Raw genomic sequence first — 20,529 nt, 5'->3', positions numbered from 1 at the left:
CTATAATGCACTATAGATATGTAGATATAATGCAGTACAAAGCATTCTTAATTCTTACATGGGCCATTATAATGCATTATGAAGGTATCTATAATGCATTAGAGATGAGAGCTTCATTGGAGCTTATTAAATATTATAAATCATCAATATGATGACCTATGACAAAGGCAAGAGCTTTAAATAAAGTGTTGCCGAGACTTTTAAAGGGGAGCAGATCTCACACTTGACCCCTGGACATGAATTGACCTGGTATTTCACACGGTTCAGGGAGGACCCTGCTGCAGAAGTCCAGCAGCTGTTCAGGAACATACCCAAAGTGGCATGGGAATTGTGAAGAGACAACTCGAGGACTGGAGACCCCATGAAGGAAGAATTCAATGAATTTAGGTGCCCTAAGAATGAAAACATGGTTTTGAGCATTTGATGGTCAATCTTGGCGCCTTTTATGAGTAAGAATAAGATATTGTTGAAATATAATACTCAATGAGTAAATAAGTAAATAAGCTTTATTTAAACAACAAAAATAGCATAAACAATAGAAGTCCATCCAGTCCAGAATATTGTATGTTGTATATACAAGTAACCTACCTAAGGCCACGTTCTATCAAACTGCCATTCAGCTGTGCCTGACCTTCAGTCGTGAGGACATCGGTCTTTGCTCGGAGCTCTGCATTCCTTGCCGATATCACAGCCTGGATAAGAGACCATCCCCCCCAGCTGAATCTCTCTAAGACTGAGTTTCTCGTTCTCCTGCCAGCCTTACCATTCACCATGACATCTCTACCAGGAACGAGGAACCTAGAGGTAATAATAGATGACCAGCTATCCCTTGCTGACCACATAGCTCCTGTAGATTTGTTCTGTAGAACAGGAAGATCAGACCTTATTTGTCAGAATATGCAGCTCAGCTCCTATTCCAGCTGCTTTTCATCTCACAACAAGCCTACTGACAAACACCTCCTATACTGACAGTACTACCAGCTTGCACTGTCCAACCTCTTCAGATGATTAAAAATTTAGCAGCATCTCTCTCTTGTTCTTATGTTATACCCATTCTTGTCTCTCTTCATTGGTTCCTTATATAGGCACTGCTAACAAGTTCAGGTCCAACCAGCATCCATCTCCATCAAGTCACTAATCAGGACCTACGTGCAGTCTCGTCCTTATTGGTCAGGAAGTCAATGCCGCATGATGATCCCTCCACGATGTGAAGAGTTTCTTTCTCGTGTATTGTTCCTGAGTTGTGGAATAAGCTACCCATCCACAACGAGTTGTCAGTATCCCCACCATCAAGACCCATCTGATCTGGGAACACCTTAACTAGGCAGTCAACCAGTAACCTGTCTTCATCTCTGATCCCTTACCTGGGCTTTAGTAGGACACACTGGATGCACTAATATTTTTGCACTTGTCTCTGATAAAAATATATACTGTATGCAACATATTGCATAACTGTTGCTCCAATGCTAACTTGTCACTGCTCATTCATTGGAAGCTCAACACTTATCCCTGGTTATCATTGACAGCTGCATGCTTGTACAACTGCTAATAAATGTAAATGTAACGTATAATGTTAAAAAAGGTTGTTACCATGTAAAAAATGTATATTTCTATAGCATTGAACTGATCATATACAATGTGCATTTATATATTATTGTGTGGTAAGTACATTTAAAACAGACTGGCAATAAACCCAAAACACTAAAAGATAAAGGCAATGAAACCAAAAGACATACTGAGAAATATTTAACATTTCTTTGGTTTGAAAAAACATTACAATGGTTCATTACATTAGTCAATTAGCATAAATCATAAAGCATTCTGGAGAACGTTTTATATTTAAACTTTAATTTTTCCTCTTGAGAAAAAAGATAAATCAGCCACAGATTGTATTGATTAATTTTTAAGCATTTGCAGAATCATAAGTACTGTTTCATCTAAATTTGGCAGCACATCTTGCGTCTGATCCTTGCCCTAGAATTAACCGATAGGAACTATGGACACGTCATGGACAAAACAGATCAGAACTGACTCACCTCTCACAGACTCACAGTAAATAGTGCATTATTGTTTTGCTTTACAAAGCCATTGCATTTTGTGATTGACCACTGTCTGAAGCATAAAGGTGTTGCTTTACTTTTGTACAATTGGTGGTTTGACTCTATGCCAAGTGAATTATGCTTGCTGTATAATATCACAGTTTGTTAGATGGGCAACCTGTTAAAACCAGGACATATTGTTATATTTGTTATTTCTTCGGACACCGGAACGCATTAAATCGAAACGCTCCATGACCCCGTGTCCATGAATGATCAATAGGGTAGTAATACATAATTTGTGGGCACGAATTACTAATTTGAGGGTACAATTTACTAATTTAAGGGTACCATTTACTAAATCGAGTGCACTTTTTACTAATTCGAGGGTACGATTTACTAATTTAAGGGTACCATTTACTAATTCGAGCGCACTTTTTATTAATTTGAGGGTACGATTTACTAATTTAAGGGTACCATTTACTAAATTGAGCGCACTTTTTACTGATTCGAGGGTACGATTTAGTAAATCGAGGGTACGATTTAGTAATTCGAGGGAACTAAATAATATTTTTTCTACCATGACACCTAAGGGGCTCCGTACCCAATTCATTATGTTCTCTCACATTTTTTTTCTTCTTCCCAAAATATCGGCACCTATCTCCTCCTACAGTTTTTCACCTAGAAAATCCGTTCCACCTCTCAAATTTTCCACCTATTAAGGAAAAATGTGCTTGAATTTTTCTTTTTGATATTCCAGTCACATCCCTCTTTTTCATCCTTCCTTCCATCAAATCCTTCCCATAGACTTGTATGGGAACTGCTCCCATTTAGTCGTTCTTGCTAAAGACATCAAATGTGCAGCTTAAAAGTATTCAACCAACTTTCATCCATTTAACCCTCCTTAATCCTTTCTTTTTCATCCCTCTATTTTTCTCCCATTGAATTTAATTCCTTTTTTCTCCTCCCACAGTTTTTTACCAAGAAACTGTTCCAGCTCTCAAATGTTCCACACATTAAGGGGAATGTGTGCTTGTATTTCTCTTTTTGATATTGCATCCACAAAAACTTTGTGGATCATGTCTTTCCATCAAAATTTTCCCAACAAAAAAAGGAAAATAGAGGGATGAAAAAGTAGGAATGAAGGAGGGTTAAACAAATGAAAGTTGGTTGAACACTTTTGTGCTTTTAGCTCAGATAGCAATCACGCATTTTCTTGCTCTTTCTAAATGTTGCAATCATGCTCTTAAATAATTTTAATTTGTGCAACTTCCTGAAAAATCCAGCTTAAAGGAGCAGCACAGAAAACCTGAAGAACACATAAATTCTGTGCGACCAACACGAAAACAAGTCGACTCGTGGTGATTTATATAGCTGTACTGCTGCACGCTCTTCAGAACCCTGAAATTTGACTGCTCACATTACATTAAGTTTACGTGGCCACATGCATGGTGTACTGTGGCAAGAACAGGACATGTCTGGAAGCTGGGTGTGAGATTTGCTTCATTGGGGGGGGCGGGGATCATCCAGAGAGGTGGCACATTAGTAGAAACATCTCGACATGTTCTAGCACTCTTGTCTGGCCCCTTACAACTCACATGTCTATTTGGACTTTGGATAAGAAATTCATACGTAATTTTCTCCTGAATGATGGCAACAGTCTCAAGTTTTTCTTGCGTTTACAGCAAATTGGCAGTAAGATGCATGTTCCAGGGAAACGTGTTTGCAGAGATAAGTAAGAGGTGTCGTTGTGTAAATATTTTCAGCAGGAAGTGAAGGTGGAGGTGTGGCAATGGCAGGCCGCCATTTCTCCAGTAGACCTGTTAATTAGGAGAAAAGGGTCTTCTAAATCAAGACCATTACCAATTCATTACCAATTAGTGTCATTTCACAGACCAAGTTTACCCAACCGAGAACGAACAAAAACTGAGAGAAGAAACGTATTTACTTACTTCGAGTATACGAGATTAACTAACATTCTCTTAAATTTAATAAAGAGTCTGTAATTTTAATATGATTATATGATTGCAGGCAGCTCTCTACTTGCATATATCTGGAAATACATGCTTTTTGAAAGCGCTAATGCAAAATAATGATATATGTCTTTATACTTTATCTTTTCTCTTAATGTTTTCTTTAGTATATATTACTAGTATATTTTTGGCTTACGTGTTTTTTGCAATAAGGTGTCTTGAATGGTTCTGGGGGGGGGCAGTAAATCCGACTTACGTAAAATTTGAGTTACATAAGAGTTTGTGGAAGGGATTACTTACATCAGTCAAGAACCTTGCATGTTCAAGATGTACATCTTACTCCTAGCTAATGTAATTCGACTCTTACATCCCCGTAGTCAGGAGCGTTATTTTTAAATTATGTGGCACCCAAGCCAGGTCAAATCACCACTGAACTTATATTAGGTGGGAAGAAATGAGATTTTTTTCTGAAAAAATCGACGGAACTAGTTAAGAGATCAAAAGCAATGTAATACTGCAACAATAAGTACAAAAGACAGATGGGAAACAATGGGGAGGCATTAGGAACAAAGAGCCACCCATGGAAACGGGCTTCTACGGTGAAACCGGAACAAGATTATGGCATTGAGCAGATATAGTTACCCAGGAGTGCCATGAAGCAAATGCAGATGGCAAACATGGAGCTGAAGCTGAGACCCAAGTCATCGCGGTAGGCGGCCAGAGCGACCTCACAGTGCTGCCCCCGGTATCCCTCAGGGCAGCGGCAGCTGAAGCGCAGGGGCGTCTGTGCCACACAGGTGCCGCGGTGGCATGGCTGGCTGGCACACAGGGTATACACACAGAACTTCCCCGTGGCATTCTCCTTCACCATGTGACTCGGGGGACACCTGGGGTTATGACACCAACTATCAATTACTATTTTTACTGAAGAGCAAACTGGAATAACACATTTGATGTTCTTTTGCACTGATACAATACTGGTCCCACAAAACAAAGGAATTTTATTACACTGAAGTAAATGCTTATATTTTATACCATTATATTTCAGAACAGAATAGAATTCCTTTATTGCAATTGCTCAGATAGAAAGTACAATGAAATTCAGGCTTTGCATATGACATGTTGTTCTCCTGGGACACACACACACACATATAGAGGTGAGAGTGAAGTCTGAGGTCAGAGCACATGGTCAGGCATTAATCTGCCCCCCGGAGCTTGTTGTAGACAGTCAACCTAGTGACCCAAGACTACAAGTCCACAGTACTGTAGTTCTGGCAGTGATGCAGGAATGGTCAAGAGAAAGAGCGGCTCATTTATCCAATATGCATTTTAAATGCAATGACCCCATTTTAGTTTACACTAGCTGTACAAATTAGACTCCTTAAATCAAGCTAACCTGTGGTTTCCCGTTATAAGGGGGCCCCAAACAATCATAAAAATAGGTTTTGATGCCTGAACTTTTCTAACCCTTACCCTAGCTTCAGTTGGCTAACCGTAACCCTAACCCTAATTTGAGGCGTTAGGGTGACAGAACAGGCCATTGGAAATTGTGAAATATGCTCTTAAGGAGGGTCACAGAGCAAGGTGAAAACTCCTGCCTCAGGAGAATTTAAAGGACCTGCCCACACACCGACAAAGCCGAGCTTCACAGGATGGAGTCTTTTTAAGAAACTGTGCTGGAGTCAGCCCACGCGAGCCGACAGTGCTGGTGAATGGCTCAGGATGAAGTCTCAGAGGTGGCCTGGCTTACCTGCACTCGTGAACCCTCCAGAGATCAACGCAGGTAAAGGGGGGATTGCACTGGTTACTTCGGCAGGAGTCAGAGAAGCAGCCCACGGACACCCCCTCAGAGCTGAGCAGAGAAGCCAGCTCCTTCTTCTGACCATCCAGAGGTATGTATTGATGGTTCAGCCTTAGGTCTCGCATGCATCCTGGAAGGAGAGCATGACACAGGTCAAACTTCACCTTGTTTTTCAGGTCCATCTCAGCCATGGCTTAGTGGTAGTACCTTGGAAGCTTCGGTTGGTGATGACAAAGGAGCTGCCAATCATCACTGCAGCAGGATCGATGACGATCTCCCGGCTTCTCCCAGGGGAAGCTGTCACCTCTCTTCTCCCTCCGCCGCCATTCTGCCTCAGGGTCAGCTCGTTGTCGTAGCGCTCCAGCTGGACCTCGTGCCACTCCCCATTGTCCAAGCGGCAGGCAGGCAGCACCAGGCTGTAGTCCCCATCTCCAAGGTTGTAGAAGACGGCCAAGGAACCCTGGAAGACCTGCAGAATGCGGCAAATATGGTGCCTCAGGGCTTTGGGTCAATGCCACTGTTCCTCTGAGAACTTTGTAATACTTGGAGCTGGATTTGACAAGCAGCTACTCTAAAGAATTAAACATACTGTCAATTCCATTAGAAACATTGGCACAGGATTATTCAACACGGAATTTATTTACTGAGCAACTTGTTTCAGTTTTGGGACCCTTGGCACTGATGTCTATTTGGAGTTAGAACCACTATTCACCATCATTCTGCTTGCCACTGTCTTGATCAGAATACAATGAGCTACACTGATTCTGCCTCCAGTTTGATTGGGAAAACAATTTAACAACAAACTTTTCTGCAACATTCTGCAGAAGCTTCCACTTCTTAATTACATAGCATTAGAACGCATAAAAAACCTTATAGACTAAAAACTTTAGCCTTTTTTGCCTCCCTGGATTTTTGGGGGAAATGAACGTGTCTTAACTGGTCCTGAACCAAATCATTTGACTTTCAGTGAGAAACATTAATCCTGCACCGACAATCAAAGCAGAAGAAAAGAAAATGAACAGAAGGGATGAGAATATGTTCATATCTCTGCCATTCCTGAAAAGCTGACGAAGCCTTCATTTCAATTTCAGATGCACTTAAAAAGTCCCTCTGAGCATAATTTGTAAACTTCTGCATTATTTCAGTGAAAGTAAATAATAGCATTAGATCGTCTGACATTGGCACATATTTCTCACATGAAGCTTGGGTAAAGCCTACAAATAAGATCTTCTAATTCACCCCCTTCTGTTCGACCTCCCTATTATCTGCTTAAACTATATGAGAAATTGTATTAGCAAATTTCTTAAGATTGCCCTAAGGGATATTTTTTTAGCAAGTGTGGTCTTTTTTGAGGCCTCCTAATGAACCATTAGCTTAGGCTTACACAGGCTTAGTTTGTGCACTGATGTCACTATCGGGAGATCACTGCTGACGTCCTGATACTCGACGCCTTTTCTAGCATTTAGGTTGTTTAAACGTTCTGTTCCCGTTCTGTAGTTTTTCTGGCTCTTTTTGATTCTCCAGTTTTTATTTGCCACTCGCTGATCTACTTCTCCTGCCTGCTGTCTGAAGGCTCTGCCCATGTCTGTAGTCCTCTCTGCTGCTGATACTGTAGCTTGTACTTCTCCCTCCACCAACCTGCAAAGTTGTTACCCCACTTGTACCGTCTCGCTGCTTCCGTTGACATAACTCTTTGGACTTAACTCCGTCAGAGCCAGTCTCCACTCGCTCTTCAGGCTGGGTTGCCATCTCCTCTACTTCTCATTCTTGCTGGATTTGGTTACTGGTTACTAGTCAGCTAAGCAATATATGGAGTTATGGAGCTTTCTGACCACCCAGACCTTATTCAGAGCTTTGGTCAGCTTCTGAATAAATAACATTTGATCGATTTTGCACTATTGAACTAACTGTACCATGACTACTGATTCTCTCGACCCGCTTGATTGTTTTCACCACTGTTAGCTTTCTCACTTACCTCAAAAGTCACACCCTTGACCTGGTCTGCTCTGTCTGTATGCCTGCTGAGTATCTTAGACCACTGACTGTTCCTCTGTATGACCATTCGACTCTTCTATTCTGTCTCCCTTCCTTTACTCCATCAATTTAATATCTTTTTCCATAACAAATCTATTGTTCCACTTGCTGTAACTCAGTCTATATCCTTGGCTCTGTCTTCTCACGCTGTCACTGCCTCTCCTGAAATGTTAGCCTCTGAATTAAACACTATACCGATAAAACACTATCATCTCCAAAATCCTGTACTTGGTTTGTTTTTTTACCTCTTCCTCCCCCTGATATGTACCTGAGCTCCATTCCATGAAAGACTGGTTATTGGCCGGAGAGCCAATTTAAGAAAACTAAGCTTGCAGCCCATGCTGAGTGCTACAAGGCCGCCCTTTCAAAGGCACCTCTTGCACTGCCAGAACTGCCTATTATTCCATTATCATCAATGGCACAAACAGAAACCCTCATACTCTTTTCTCTACTGTTAAAAAACCGCTAAAACCCCCCATCTAACTATCCTACCTAGATTTTCAGGACAAAATTTCTACTCTTCACAGCTCTCTGACCGCAACTACTGCTCCTCTCCCCTCACCCCTGATCTCACTGCCTGTCTCCAACTGCCCCCTCTCCCCAAGTCAGATCTTTCTCTTCACAGCCCTGGACTCCTCTCAACTTTCTGATAAAATCAGTGCTTCTAAGACTATTACCAGCTCTTTGGATTCCCTTCCATCTAACTTGTCTAAGACCTGCCAGACTGCTGTCTGCTTTCATCTGACTGTCCTCTCTCTTGGATTAGTACTCTCCATCTTCAAGACTGCTACTGTCACACCGATCCTAAACACAGTGTACCACAGCATCTACCACAGCATCCGCCATTCAAGTCTCCGTAATCTGTTACCAGACCGGTTCTCATCCTACCTGACAGACAGGAAACGTTTCATGTCAAGGTAATCATCTTCCTCTTCGGCGGTCATTCATGGGATCCCCCAAGGCACAGTTTTCAGGCCGCTGCTCTTCATTTTATACATTGACCCAGTCAGCTGTATTTAGACAGTTCAACACCAACTTCCATTATGGTGATGAGACCCAGATTTACCTGAGCACTGAATCGATCCATTCTCCACCCTGTCCCAAAACGAAGCATTCTTATCTGCAATCGAAACCTGGATGTCATATCTCCTCAAGCTGAACAACGACATGACTGAGTTTATCCTCAGTCGCTTCAACTACTCATTGATGGCACAGCAGTTCTTCAGTCCTTTACAGTTTGCAGCCTCAGTGAAATTCCAGACCTTTCTCTCATGTGGGAAAGTCATGTTTTATCCATCAGGAAAACCTCGCTTTTCCACCATGGTAACGCTGCCTGCTTCAGACCCTACCCTACGTCTCCCAATCTGCTACTAAATCCCTCATCCATGCCATCATTTTCAGCTGCCTCGATTATTGAAACTCCTTCCTGATTGGCATCAGCTCCAAAATTCCCACTCAAGCTTCAAGCTCCAACTGGAATATAACTCTGCAGCTCGACAGCTCACGAATACCTGAACCTACCTATGTACTTCTGTTTTTCTCCATGACCTGTGGTGGTTCCCTAGGAATTTTTGCCTCAGCTTCAAAATTCTTCTCTTCACCTATAAGGTCCAGAACAATCTTGCTTTCCCCTACCTGTCTGAACTTCTCATGCCCTTTCAGCCCCCATATACTCTTAGATCTTCCTCTTCTGGTCTCTGCACTGTTCCTCTTTGTAAACTCCAGCACTTTCTCTAAGGTGGCCCCTCGTCTTTGGGATTTTCTACGCTCTGACATTCATAACTCCCTTACTCACTCTCCCACTTTTCAAAATCTCATTTTTCCACACTTTCTAGATCCTTCTACTTCACCTTCTTCATTTCGATCCCTTTGTGCTTCCCTTCACCCTAGTGTATCACTCATCACTGTGTGCTTTTTGTAGCTATCAGTTCCTGTGGCCAGTACTCCCTCTTCGTGTCCTGTGTTATTGAATATTGTTAGCGTTGTTGAGTTTTGAAGAAGACTGGAATAATAGACAATGCTTTACATAATAATATTAATAATAATTAGCATTTTTATTACTTCATTTGCTTCTTATGGTCAGCAGGGGCCCGTAAAGTGAGATTTTTGGGTTAGCAAGATAACTTGTCCTATATAAGGTATAAAGTCCATTTGAACTGGGGTTTCTTAAATCTGACAAGTTATCTAGCTAAGCAACAAATTTTGCTTCGTGATACAGGCCCCTGATCCTTATCATACTAAAGCAGGCTTCAAGAGTAGCCTGTTATCAGCAGTTATAAATCCAGGCTCATTGGAGATGAGGGTGAAACAATTCCACTATTTTCCTAGCTGTCTCAAGCAAAAGCTAATATGAAGCAAAAGCTAATATGAAAACATGTCTCGTTCACCCTTGACCACATGTCGCCTTACATTGCTAAGCAAGTGACAGGTTGTATAGCTGAAAATGCAGAGAAGCACTAATGCTATGTAGCATCGTGTAACTAACCATAGAGCTTGCTTTCCGTTCTGCAATTCTAATTTGCATTTTTCCGCTCATGCTTGAAGCCCTTTCATGGCTATCTGCAGGCATCATCCTACCCTACTGTCACTGAGGAGTTAACCCAGCCCATGCCTAAGAGTGAAGATTGCAGTGCTATACAGAAAGAGGGGCTGACAGCCCTTTGACGGTGGCTGCTGCCTCGATGCCCCAAAAAGAGTGTTCAGCAGTGAGTCAGTGTTCCGGCAGCTTGCTTTAAAGCAGATCTTACGGGAGATGGGGGTCTGCTTACCCACAAATAAAAACACGGGAGAAAAACAGGAAGCAACAAAGCACTTAAGAAAAAAAATAAGAGGACTGTCTCTTAAAGAGGAGGCTCTTTCTTTGAGAAACAAATATAATTGATTTATAAATACGTTACATTAAATCAGGAAAAAAAAGGTTACAAATGAAAAAAATGATTAAGCTCTAGCTAAGCAAAAATGGGCAAAATGAAGGGTAAATTGCTAAATGGGTTGAGTGCCTAGAACTACTATTAGAAGCCTCACAATGGGGCTTTCTGCCTAACACAAAAAGGAACAGGCATTCTCACGCTGATAAGCTGAAATCAGTGTGTTCAGGGAAAGAGTTAGCCTGAGCGCATTTTGGAAAATATTACAGCTTACGGAAGTTCCTTGTCAGGGTCTGTTTGGAGCTGTTAGCTCTGGCTGAAGATGTTTCTATGGATGAACCATGAAGTATGTGGATGAGCCGCGAAGACACTACATGACGTCCAACTCATACTTTGTGCCAGTGAGAGGGAACGCACAGGGACAGATTTGGAGAAAAGTAGATGGTAAATAAAGACTAATTCCTGTGAAATGCATCGCAGGCTCTTCCACTGAGCCGCTAGATAAAAAAAAATAAACTTTTTTTTTTTTTTTTTTTTTTTACTATTTTTACAGCAACTGAAATAAGACACTGAATAACACACTTAAAAGCAAGGTTATTACAATTATAAGTTATTATAAGTTCTTCCAGTACTGAAATGCTATATCCACATGGGAACTCTCAATTACAGCAAGACAGTACTAATGAACACAAATTGAGCATAAATCAGAAGCAATTTCATTAACAGCTTCACTGGCCGATCAGTAGGTGTCCCAGAAGTCACACCACTCAGGAAAGACTGTGATAGGCAATGAAACTGAACTCATATAAAGTTTGATTGATTCTTCCCTTGAGAAAAACCTCAGCCCATCAAATTAAACATACTGAGGCTTATTCTGGATATTAACAAATTAAGTTCATTATGATGTGGATTCTTGAACGTGATGCCTGTAGGTTGGCAGCTGTTGGTACTTAGATGAGAGCGTTGGGGACCTCATTGTTAAAAGCTAATATCTAGCCCTAGTAATCTGTTCTATTGGTTCTGTTAGATGAGGTTTTTTTTCTTGCAAAACCTATGCAAGCATCAATGCTGCTAGCAGAAACAGCAACATGACTCTGTGAATCAGTGCAGCATACTGACATATTAAGGCTGGCCAACAAAAATGTTTTGGCTCCCAACCCAGTGAATTGTTACCATCAAACCAGAGATTCAGAGATCCAGGATTTAATGAGGTTAGACTGGAGCACTCTTTTGTGAATCAGTCAATCCTAAAACTAAACATGGAACTTAATTCAAGATTAAATGTATATTGAATCTGTCCTTGTGATGATATGTTAAATATATGTATTGTGTCTTTAAGTCTTTTTTTGTAGGATTTCGCATATAGAGCTACTGTAATGCATGAAAAATATGATACTCATGTCTGACAAAGTATCATATCACATCACATCATATCATATCATTGCTGATACATGTAATTGTATTACTGTTAAGATGTAAATAGAGTAATAAACGACCTGACTCACCTCCAATCTTAGGTATTCAGTCCTTTCCTCAGAGACCAGGCTAACTATGATGCCACCATGGGTCCTGGTTCGCAGTAGAACTTCTACGTGAGTTTGACGAGCCGGGAACAAGGACGTCGTATGCAAGTGGGCATGACTCCGGCCATCAAAGGAATATTCTGGAACCTCTATAAGTTTCAATCAAGAACTTCAGATCAACAATCTGAAGCAGAATGTTAATGTCTCTGTGATCAGACCACTTCCGGTGTTTCCAAGCACACATCCCATGAGCAAGGAACTGCCCATTAGAAAGAGAATTATTCACCCCATCTTAATCTCCATGAGGCACGCAGATGTATAAAAAGGTGAGACAATACTTGAAGTGTAAAAAAATAGGTGCCTTGTTATTCAGTACCGGTAGATTATGAGAGGTGCCAGTACACAGGAAACTCTTCTTGGCACTCTGAAGAGCCCACTTCATGCACTGCATTGCGGTGTGAGCACAAGGTCAGCAAGCATGCAGCACCCCTGGAGCAACTGGGTTTAAGGGTCTTGCCCAAGGGCTAAACGTTGGCATCACTCTGCCAGCCCCGGGATTTGAACCTGCAACCTTCTGTTCACAAGCCCTACCCTGCAGAATCATACAATACCCCCAAGCCACACGTATAAAAATCACCCATCTGCTTCTTTTTCTTCTCAGTTTTGTACTGGGCGTCTATAAGGAGCGTTTGTACACTCTTCCAGTCGCCGGTAATTCTCTGATCTCACAGTTAACATTCATGTCACGTAATCTAATTGTGCTCTGTCTATTGATGCGTAAATATCAGTACTGAATCTGAGTTCTTGATAGGAAGAAAGGTTTAAATCTTGACTAGGTGATGGCGAAATGCTCACTGGGAATTGGGTGAAATCACATGTCCATACATCAGCTGGAAACATTATACTAAGATGATAACTTGATTTATTATGAAAACAAAATAAGCTTTATTCGGCTGAGATAGCTGAACTAGTAAACATCAATAACAACAAATTAAAAAATTCTGCACTGGTGGATTTCTAACAAGAGGGAAACCTAGGTCTACTGCTATTCGTTGCTGTTAACCTTGGGCAGACCAATTAAAATATCCATACACTTTGCATATTACTATCAGTTGCTTGCTAACTGCATGTTCTTTCAACTTTACTCCAGAACATTCTAAAGAGCAAACGTTCTGTGTAGCCTTGCCCTCTGATAAGGCTGCAATTCTCATGCATCATCAAAGAACGTGCCACACAGAGGTAGGCCTGCACATTTTCAAAGACATGCCTACTAAAACAGTATTAAGCCCTATTTATTTTGCATAAATGTCATATTTAAACAACTATTCTAAACGGGGATATACACACTTGGCCAAAACTTCAAAATTACATCAGCTTGTACAACAAATTAAATATACACTTTGAATTTCAACAAAGACTTTCATTAATTATTTAATATAGTTATTCCATTACTTCCTTTACAACATTCATCCCTCTTTATTGGAGATGGGCTATTGGTGTTAAATAGGTAACTGTGCCCCCATCTTTAGCTCCTAATTATCTTGATGGCACAAGAAGAAACAGTACAGAACATACAGTGCGGTGAAAAGAATGCAGGTCACCTTAGACCATGGTATTTAGTTGAATTTTTTACCTTTATAATAAATTTCAGTTTGTCATTATTAGACAAAAATCACGCTGATTTTATAAAGTCAGTTACATTATGAAAACATTCACTCATTGACCTACAGGGACAGAATCTTAGTTCTTTTTCCTCCAATTGCACCAGGGATCATGACCAAAATAAACATCAGACCGGCTGTTTCTCTGGATTTGTGTTACCTACCCTGCTGGCACTGGTGCCCATAGTAGCCAGGTGCACACTGGCAGTTGAAGGAGCCCCAATCTCCTAGACACCTCCCTCGGGGTCCACAGGAGGGGCTGCCCATGTTCACACAGTGCCCATCCGTCACCTGACAGCCAGGGGAGCTGTTGAGGGAGTCTGCAGGAGAGCCTAGATCATAGAACTGAGGAACAGCAGCATACAGGTAGAGAGACAGAAAGACAGGAGAACATGAGGAACAAGTAGGGTAACCCATCCAGGATTTTCCCAGGACCACGGCCGATTATGCTCATCCGTCCTGGAATTTCATTCCGGGACACAGAATGCCCCAATCAATTTCCCTATCAAACAGACCTAAACAAACAATTGTACTGGTATCACTATGTGCAATATTTTTGGTCAGTGACTGGGTGCCCAGGATCTGACAGGACTGAGGTGGCAACCCTAGCATCAAGCCCTCAACTGCAACCTGTGCGACAAACTACAAACCAGCTTTAGTTCACGATAAATGATTATTTGTTTTTATTTTTATTACACTGTCTTTCACTAGTATTTACAACAGTCCTTCAATTAGCACTAAACAATTTGACTTGAGTTTTATGATAGCAAAGAATGAGGTACTGAAAACCTTCATACGCAAAAACCACACCCAACCTCGAGGGTACACTGGCTCTATTCACATTTCTAAGTGGCCTTTCAGATTGGCATAACCACATTCTGCCAATTCCTCCAAGTTAGTTTACAACAGGTGTCAGGGAGATGTTAATATCTCCCCAGTGACTCATTTGCATCTGCTAATGCCTGAGTTGAGCTTAAATGTACTGACAGCTCTCAAACCCACTCGAGCAACAGTTTGTGACACAATAAGCTTGCAGATAGGTGCCAGCACTAATAATAAAATTTAATTCTTCATTTTGCGGAGGGTAATTTCGAAACAGCAAAATCTCTATCAGCCAGTGCTGGCCACCCAATTTTCCATCACGTCAAAACAGTTCCTGACAAGCAGGTTAATTGGGAGAACATTTTTGAGTCAAATTCTTTTTGTTGCCGATGTCATGCTTCTGAGCAAGCAGAGAAATGATCAAGCAAAGTAAATGTGTTGAAGGCTGTCATTCTGATTGGATATCTAGGTTGTTTCAGGTCAGATAACTTTGATCTAGTAACTATAGACAAACCTTGCATTAAGAAGGCTGTCAGGTTTTGGGAATCTGGCTGAAATCAAGAGGATACTGGGGGAAAAAAATCATGCTTTACTGGGTGATTGGCGACGTTCAGTACCTTGCTGTCCACGAGGAGATTCCGGATGCAGCCGGAGAAGTGTTTGTGCTGTAACTGAGGGTAGATGTATGGCAGGTTTTCATTGACGCCTCCCAGCTGCAAAACCTGGGTCATATTCAGGTATCTAATAATGAAACATCAATAGATATAGGACTCAGCCAATCATCCACTAATTACTAAGAAGAACAATCACTGTGTTCTAAAATAAACAAAACTATATGTCAGCTAAAGGTTCAGACCAAGATTTTGTTTCTACCAACCAGTTCAGGTTAAAGAATCACAGAGTATTCAACTGGTTGGTAGAAACTAAATCTTGGTCTGGATTTGTAGCTTCTGGACCTGGAATGTCCAACACAGAAGATCAGTAACTGACATGCAGTAGGCAGGTAAGTTGGAAAATTCAGGATGAAATGTGGATACTGAACCTGTCTCGGTTGGGTGTAACTCCAGTAACCTCACAAGAATGTTCCCTGGTTGTAATCCAGCTCCCAATACCCTCCATTTCCATGACAACAGCAGAGGAGCATCGGTCCAGAGTGAAGCGTATCTCCTGAGCAGTAAGAAGCGGAGGGACTTAGGAGGTCATGAGCTCAATGTGCCTCTCACTACTGCAGTTCCACAGGTCTCAATTCTGACAGGACAGACATGCAGTCAAACGTCCCTGTTGTATTTTTTACCAGAAGGAACTCAAGAGTTGATAGTACAATGTGCAATAAAAATGAACTTTTTTTAAACTCAACAGGTGTCAGAGAGGGAAACTCGTCAGATAGTGTCACGGTCAAGTTGCCACAGAAACACTCACCTTGCCATTACTCCTCACATCCAACCGGTGCCACCGTCTGTCTGCTGTGTTGACGTTGCCAGGCAACCGTAAGACCAGCGTGCCGGAGCCGTGGTTAATCTTCAGAGTGGGAGCTCCATCAACGATCTCTGACACACAAACACATTTTCAGATGGCTCCTCACGTCAATGAGAATATGTCAACGTTCACTGGCAAATAAAAACCAAAGTTTAAAGAGTCGCACGTGTTTAAATGTACTTTTTACTTTAACCTTCCTCTATTCAGTTAAAGATCCTGTTACTGGTTATATGTACATAAAACATGTGGATTGACACCTGCCACAAAGTCATCAGTTCAGACAAACCACCGTTCAACACGTGGAAACCAAACTAAGAGTAGCTAAAAATATGTCTTTTGAAACACATTTGTTTGGGCTGATATAACCAGCACTCCATTCACATACCACCTATATCTGTTTTTCCTCTCTACCCAAGACAAGTAGAAATTTCACTGTTTGCTAATCTCTGCAAAGTATCAGACCATCTTGGTCCTAACACTGAGCACTGAGAATGGCAAAGGCTGAAGAATCCCAAAATATAAAAAAATGCATGCAAAGCAGTATATTTATCTAGGAAAGCTCTTTCATTTGAGACCAAAGCATTCCGTCACACCGAAGAGAAAACTGCCTTAGTTGACCATGTCTTCTGGGTTCACAGTGCTTCCAGTCAGGACTGACGAACACAATTAACTGAGAGATTATGAAATAGGTTATCGCGTCAGCAAGCCGCTTACCGCCTAATTAATATTAATGTAAACAGAAATGTCAGGTGGTGGCCTTGGAGACATACAGACAAGCATTATACCCCTCTTTGTTAATGCATTTTGAGAAGATAAAAGGTGATACATAATCAGGTTTACATTCGCCCGGCTTTAATCCTGGATCTCCATGATAACATATTTATACCCTGTGCATAACCGTCTTTGACATCAGTAACAAAAATCCCCGGGATGGAGAGGAAAGTGGGGATTTTAAACCCTATGTTGCTGTAAGACATGCAACATTCCTCTCCTTGATATTTAATGAAATGAAGATGGAACTATGGTTTAAAGAGAGCTTTTAATGAACAAAATAACAAACAGGCAACTTCAGTACTGTATGTCTGCAACACAGAGATCATATCTGGCCTGAGCAAGCCTCTTTTATAATTCTCCAGGAAATTCCTTTTTTTTTTTTTTTAACAAACAGCACTACACATGTGAGATCAAAATGTGAGGCACATTTGGTCGTATTAATCATTATGTGATTGTGAGATGTGGGGTTTGCCTGTGAGATCAGTCACATCACACTTCAGGAGACAAAGATCAGTTCTGAGGAACATAAAGAAAAGAAAATCAGTAAATTTATGTGTTGGTGTGTTGCACTTTTGAGAAAACCAACTGCAGAGTGATTCGTGGAAAAACAATCTTTTATCCTCAACAGTATTCAACCAGTATTCAAAGAGAATGGCATACTGTACCAAAGAAAATTCGACAAGCTGTCCAACCAGATCCCATTGTGAATTTAATTTAGACTGCACCAAAGGACTTATCTGCTTTAGTTGGCTAACTACGGCACATACTATAAAAACTTAGAACCTTAAACCAATCACAGATCTCTGGCTGTCGCTTTTAATTCATAGATCCTAAGACAAAAATGATCTGTTAGAAGAGGTTTGTATGACAGCACAATGGCTTTAGTGCAAGACACATGTTTGGGTGTGTAAAAGATGACGAATATAGGAAATCAGAACAGCAGAAAAGTTTGCTACTTTGTCAGGAAACATTTACTGGACCTTTTGCCCCTTATTTAACACAGAGCTGCTGGAAACCTCCTCAGACCAGAATGCTTTGATTTTGCCTTTCCAGGCCTCGCAATTATCTGATACGTGCTCAGGCAGAACTCTGTTCACTAAGCCCACTGAGATTTCCAGATTCCACAACTGCAAGGGTGCAAGGCACACAAGAGTGATGTGTGACATCCTGTAGAATGAGTGCTGCATTCCCTGAACTGAGATTCCATGAATCAAGTGTTTGTACTTAGCAATAGCATCTTGTTATAAATATACTATCACTGAAAAAAGTGTTAGAAAAAAAAGTTTCCCAGTATGCATGTAGCAGCCCTCGATAATTACACTCCAATGGCTAGATTATGTAAGATCTGGGTCCCCTTTGACAAATCGCACTTCCACTGAGTCTTTGGCAGCAAGAACCCCCCCACCCCCCGCCTTCCAGGATGCAAAGTCTTCCATCAGCTTTTATTGAGCTAATAAGCGCCCAACTGGTGCACTGCGGGTCATTTATTCATTCTCCATTTCACCTGTTTCTCATGACGTTATAAGTTCCTCAAGGCAAGTATGGAACTGTACCTATTGCCATGAAGTCCTCCGGTTCCCATGGTTGTAGCTGGGCCACTGGCCCGCTGTAGAGTAGCAGGCCATCTGCAACCTCAGTGATGAAATCCAGGGAGACGTGGCTCTCAAAGCACAGCATTATGGGAGGAAACCAAGCATACCCGTTGCCATGGAAACTGCGCTTGGTCTGCTGGCACTCAGGGCCCTCAAACTGCGAAGGGCACTGGCACCTATGGCACAAGGAACACAACAGTGACAATTTCACCAATTCATACTCATGTCCCCATGGAGACTACCATGAAATACTTCTGCATGATGAAATAGCATAATTGCAATACCACGGGAAAGGACCTATTATGCAGCCAGAGAGGAAGTAGTTTTTCTGCAAGAAGCAATTTTCATAACGGGCATTGCCCGAGCAATTTGTAGCTTTGTTGTTTTGTTTATTTATTTATCTTTTTTTACCTTTGGACCTTAAAAATAAGGCCATTTTGATTTAAGACCCTATTAGCAAACCTGGCCTGAAGTGCTCAGGTTTTACTCATAACAAACCCAAGCACATTAAGACAGACACAAGAGCCAGTGTTTCGTGCCCTTTGACCAGAACTATGGAAACGCTTCCCTAATGTCTGTCCCTTCAACACCCTTCAGCTTAAAAACAAGACGACTGTTCTTTAATTCTTACACTTCAGGTCAGATTCACACACCCGTACAAAAAAGTTCCCCCTCTCTCTTTGTCTTTCTGTGTCACGTACACAAGCACTCATCTCAGACTGAGGAAAGTCTTCACCACACTCAGAAACTTTGGCTGTGATAGAACATCCTGGACTCAGAAAGAAATAATATCCTGTAGCTGTTCCTAATACAACCACTTGGCTGCCTTTTCTAAATAACATCTATTTTAACAACATCTGTCATTCTCCACTGATAACATCTACATATGTTAACATATTCTAACACCCATCTACAACTGGTGAATTGGTGATATGATGACAAGCTAAATTCACAAGCTCAGAGCCAAACATTCAGACATAAATCCATGACAAAACTATGATATGTACAGCTGTGGAAACAAAGAGACCTCAGCACAAGTTTCTGCTTTACTTATTTCTCAATTTATGAGTGTGTGACTATGAATAATATATATATATTTTTGCAAACTCCAGGCTGGCTCTCCCCTACTTATTAATGAAGGGCTTCTTCCTTGCTTTATGGGACTTCAGTCCTGCTTCCAGGAGCCTGAAACAAACCATCTTAGCAGTGCACTTCGCACCTGCATTTAATGTTTACCATTCCTTTTGAAGGTCACTTGATGTCAACATTCAATTCATGAGAAACTGTCGGATAAGTTGATGGTCATCTCTGGCATTAGAAAGTCACTTCTGCCCTCTACCTGGCTGGTTTCTGGTTGTTCCCTGTGTCTCCTGCTTCACGTTATTCTTGAGTACTGCTGTCTTAGAAACTTTGAACCTGGACGCAAATTGCTGCTCAACGTAGCCTCTGCCAGCAGAACCACGATTAAATCAGAATTACAAATGCAGATTTGTTTAAAAATATAGAGTAGTCTCTTCATTTTTTCCGCGGCTGTATTAAAGTAACATTTGTACTGATTGCGCTTCTCGTTATGGTTCTGTTCTCACTTTCTTCCTAATGTTGTTTTCTCCCTGGAAACACAAATATCTTTTACTTGTGTTTTGGCTTTCAATTGAAAGACAATTCTCACCCAAGAGGGTTTTTTTTTTTTTTACAGAGGACGTTAAAAACCACCGGATGTCATTCCCAAATATCAAGAATGTGAGATCTTTGGTTATTTCATGATGCCAATACTTGTGGTCTTGCAAAGACTGGTTTTGCCAACTTGCCTCCCGCAAAAGGGCACAAAGACTCATGGAATTGGTCTCGTTTGGAGAGAATGCAAGTGATGTAAGGTGTGATATTTGGGGCAAGAACGACATTCGGGGATTTTACTGTCCCCTGTACTTCTGTTCCTGAGTATTGGAACAGGTCTTCCACAGTGAAAATTG

At 41.3% G+C, this 20,529-nt stretch overlaps 1 protein-coding gene across 2 annotated transcripts in view; it reads right to left on the bottom strand.

Annotated features, from left to right (window-relative positions):
- Positions 1-20,529, bottom strand: part of LOC111849644 (neural-cadherin-like) — a 125,879-nt gene that overhangs the window by 8,778 nt on the left and 96,572 nt on the right. For both annotated transcript variants that reach the window (XM_072698664.1, XM_072698665.1), the window contains exons 23-31: positions 18,521-18,735; positions 16,137-16,264; positions 15,760-15,884; positions 15,335-15,458; positions 14,060-14,240; positions 12,217-12,383; positions 6,018-6,279; positions 5,760-5,940; positions 4,652-4,896 (exon numbers count right to left, since the gene is read on the bottom strand). In XM_072698664.1, the coding sequence (XP_072554765.1) occupies positions 4,652-4,896; positions 5,760-5,940; positions 6,018-6,279; positions 12,217-12,383; positions 14,060-14,240; positions 15,335-15,458; positions 15,760-15,884; positions 16,137-16,264; positions 18,521-18,735 (1,628 nt within the window). The remainder of the gene's footprint in view (positions 1-4,651; positions 4,897-5,759; positions 5,941-6,017; positions 6,280-12,216; positions 12,384-14,059; positions 14,241-15,334; positions 15,459-15,759; positions 15,885-16,136; positions 16,265-18,520; positions 18,736-20,529) is intronic.

Source organism: Paramormyrops kingsleyae, chromosome 13, assembly GCF_048594095.1.
Source record: "Paramormyrops kingsleyae isolate MSU_618 chromosome 13, PKINGS_0.4, whole genome shotgun sequence".
NCBI lineage: Eukaryota > Metazoa > Chordata > Actinopteri > Osteoglossiformes > Mormyridae > Paramormyrops > Paramormyrops kingsleyae.
This window is presented reverse-complemented; position numbering and strand designations above follow the sequence as displayed.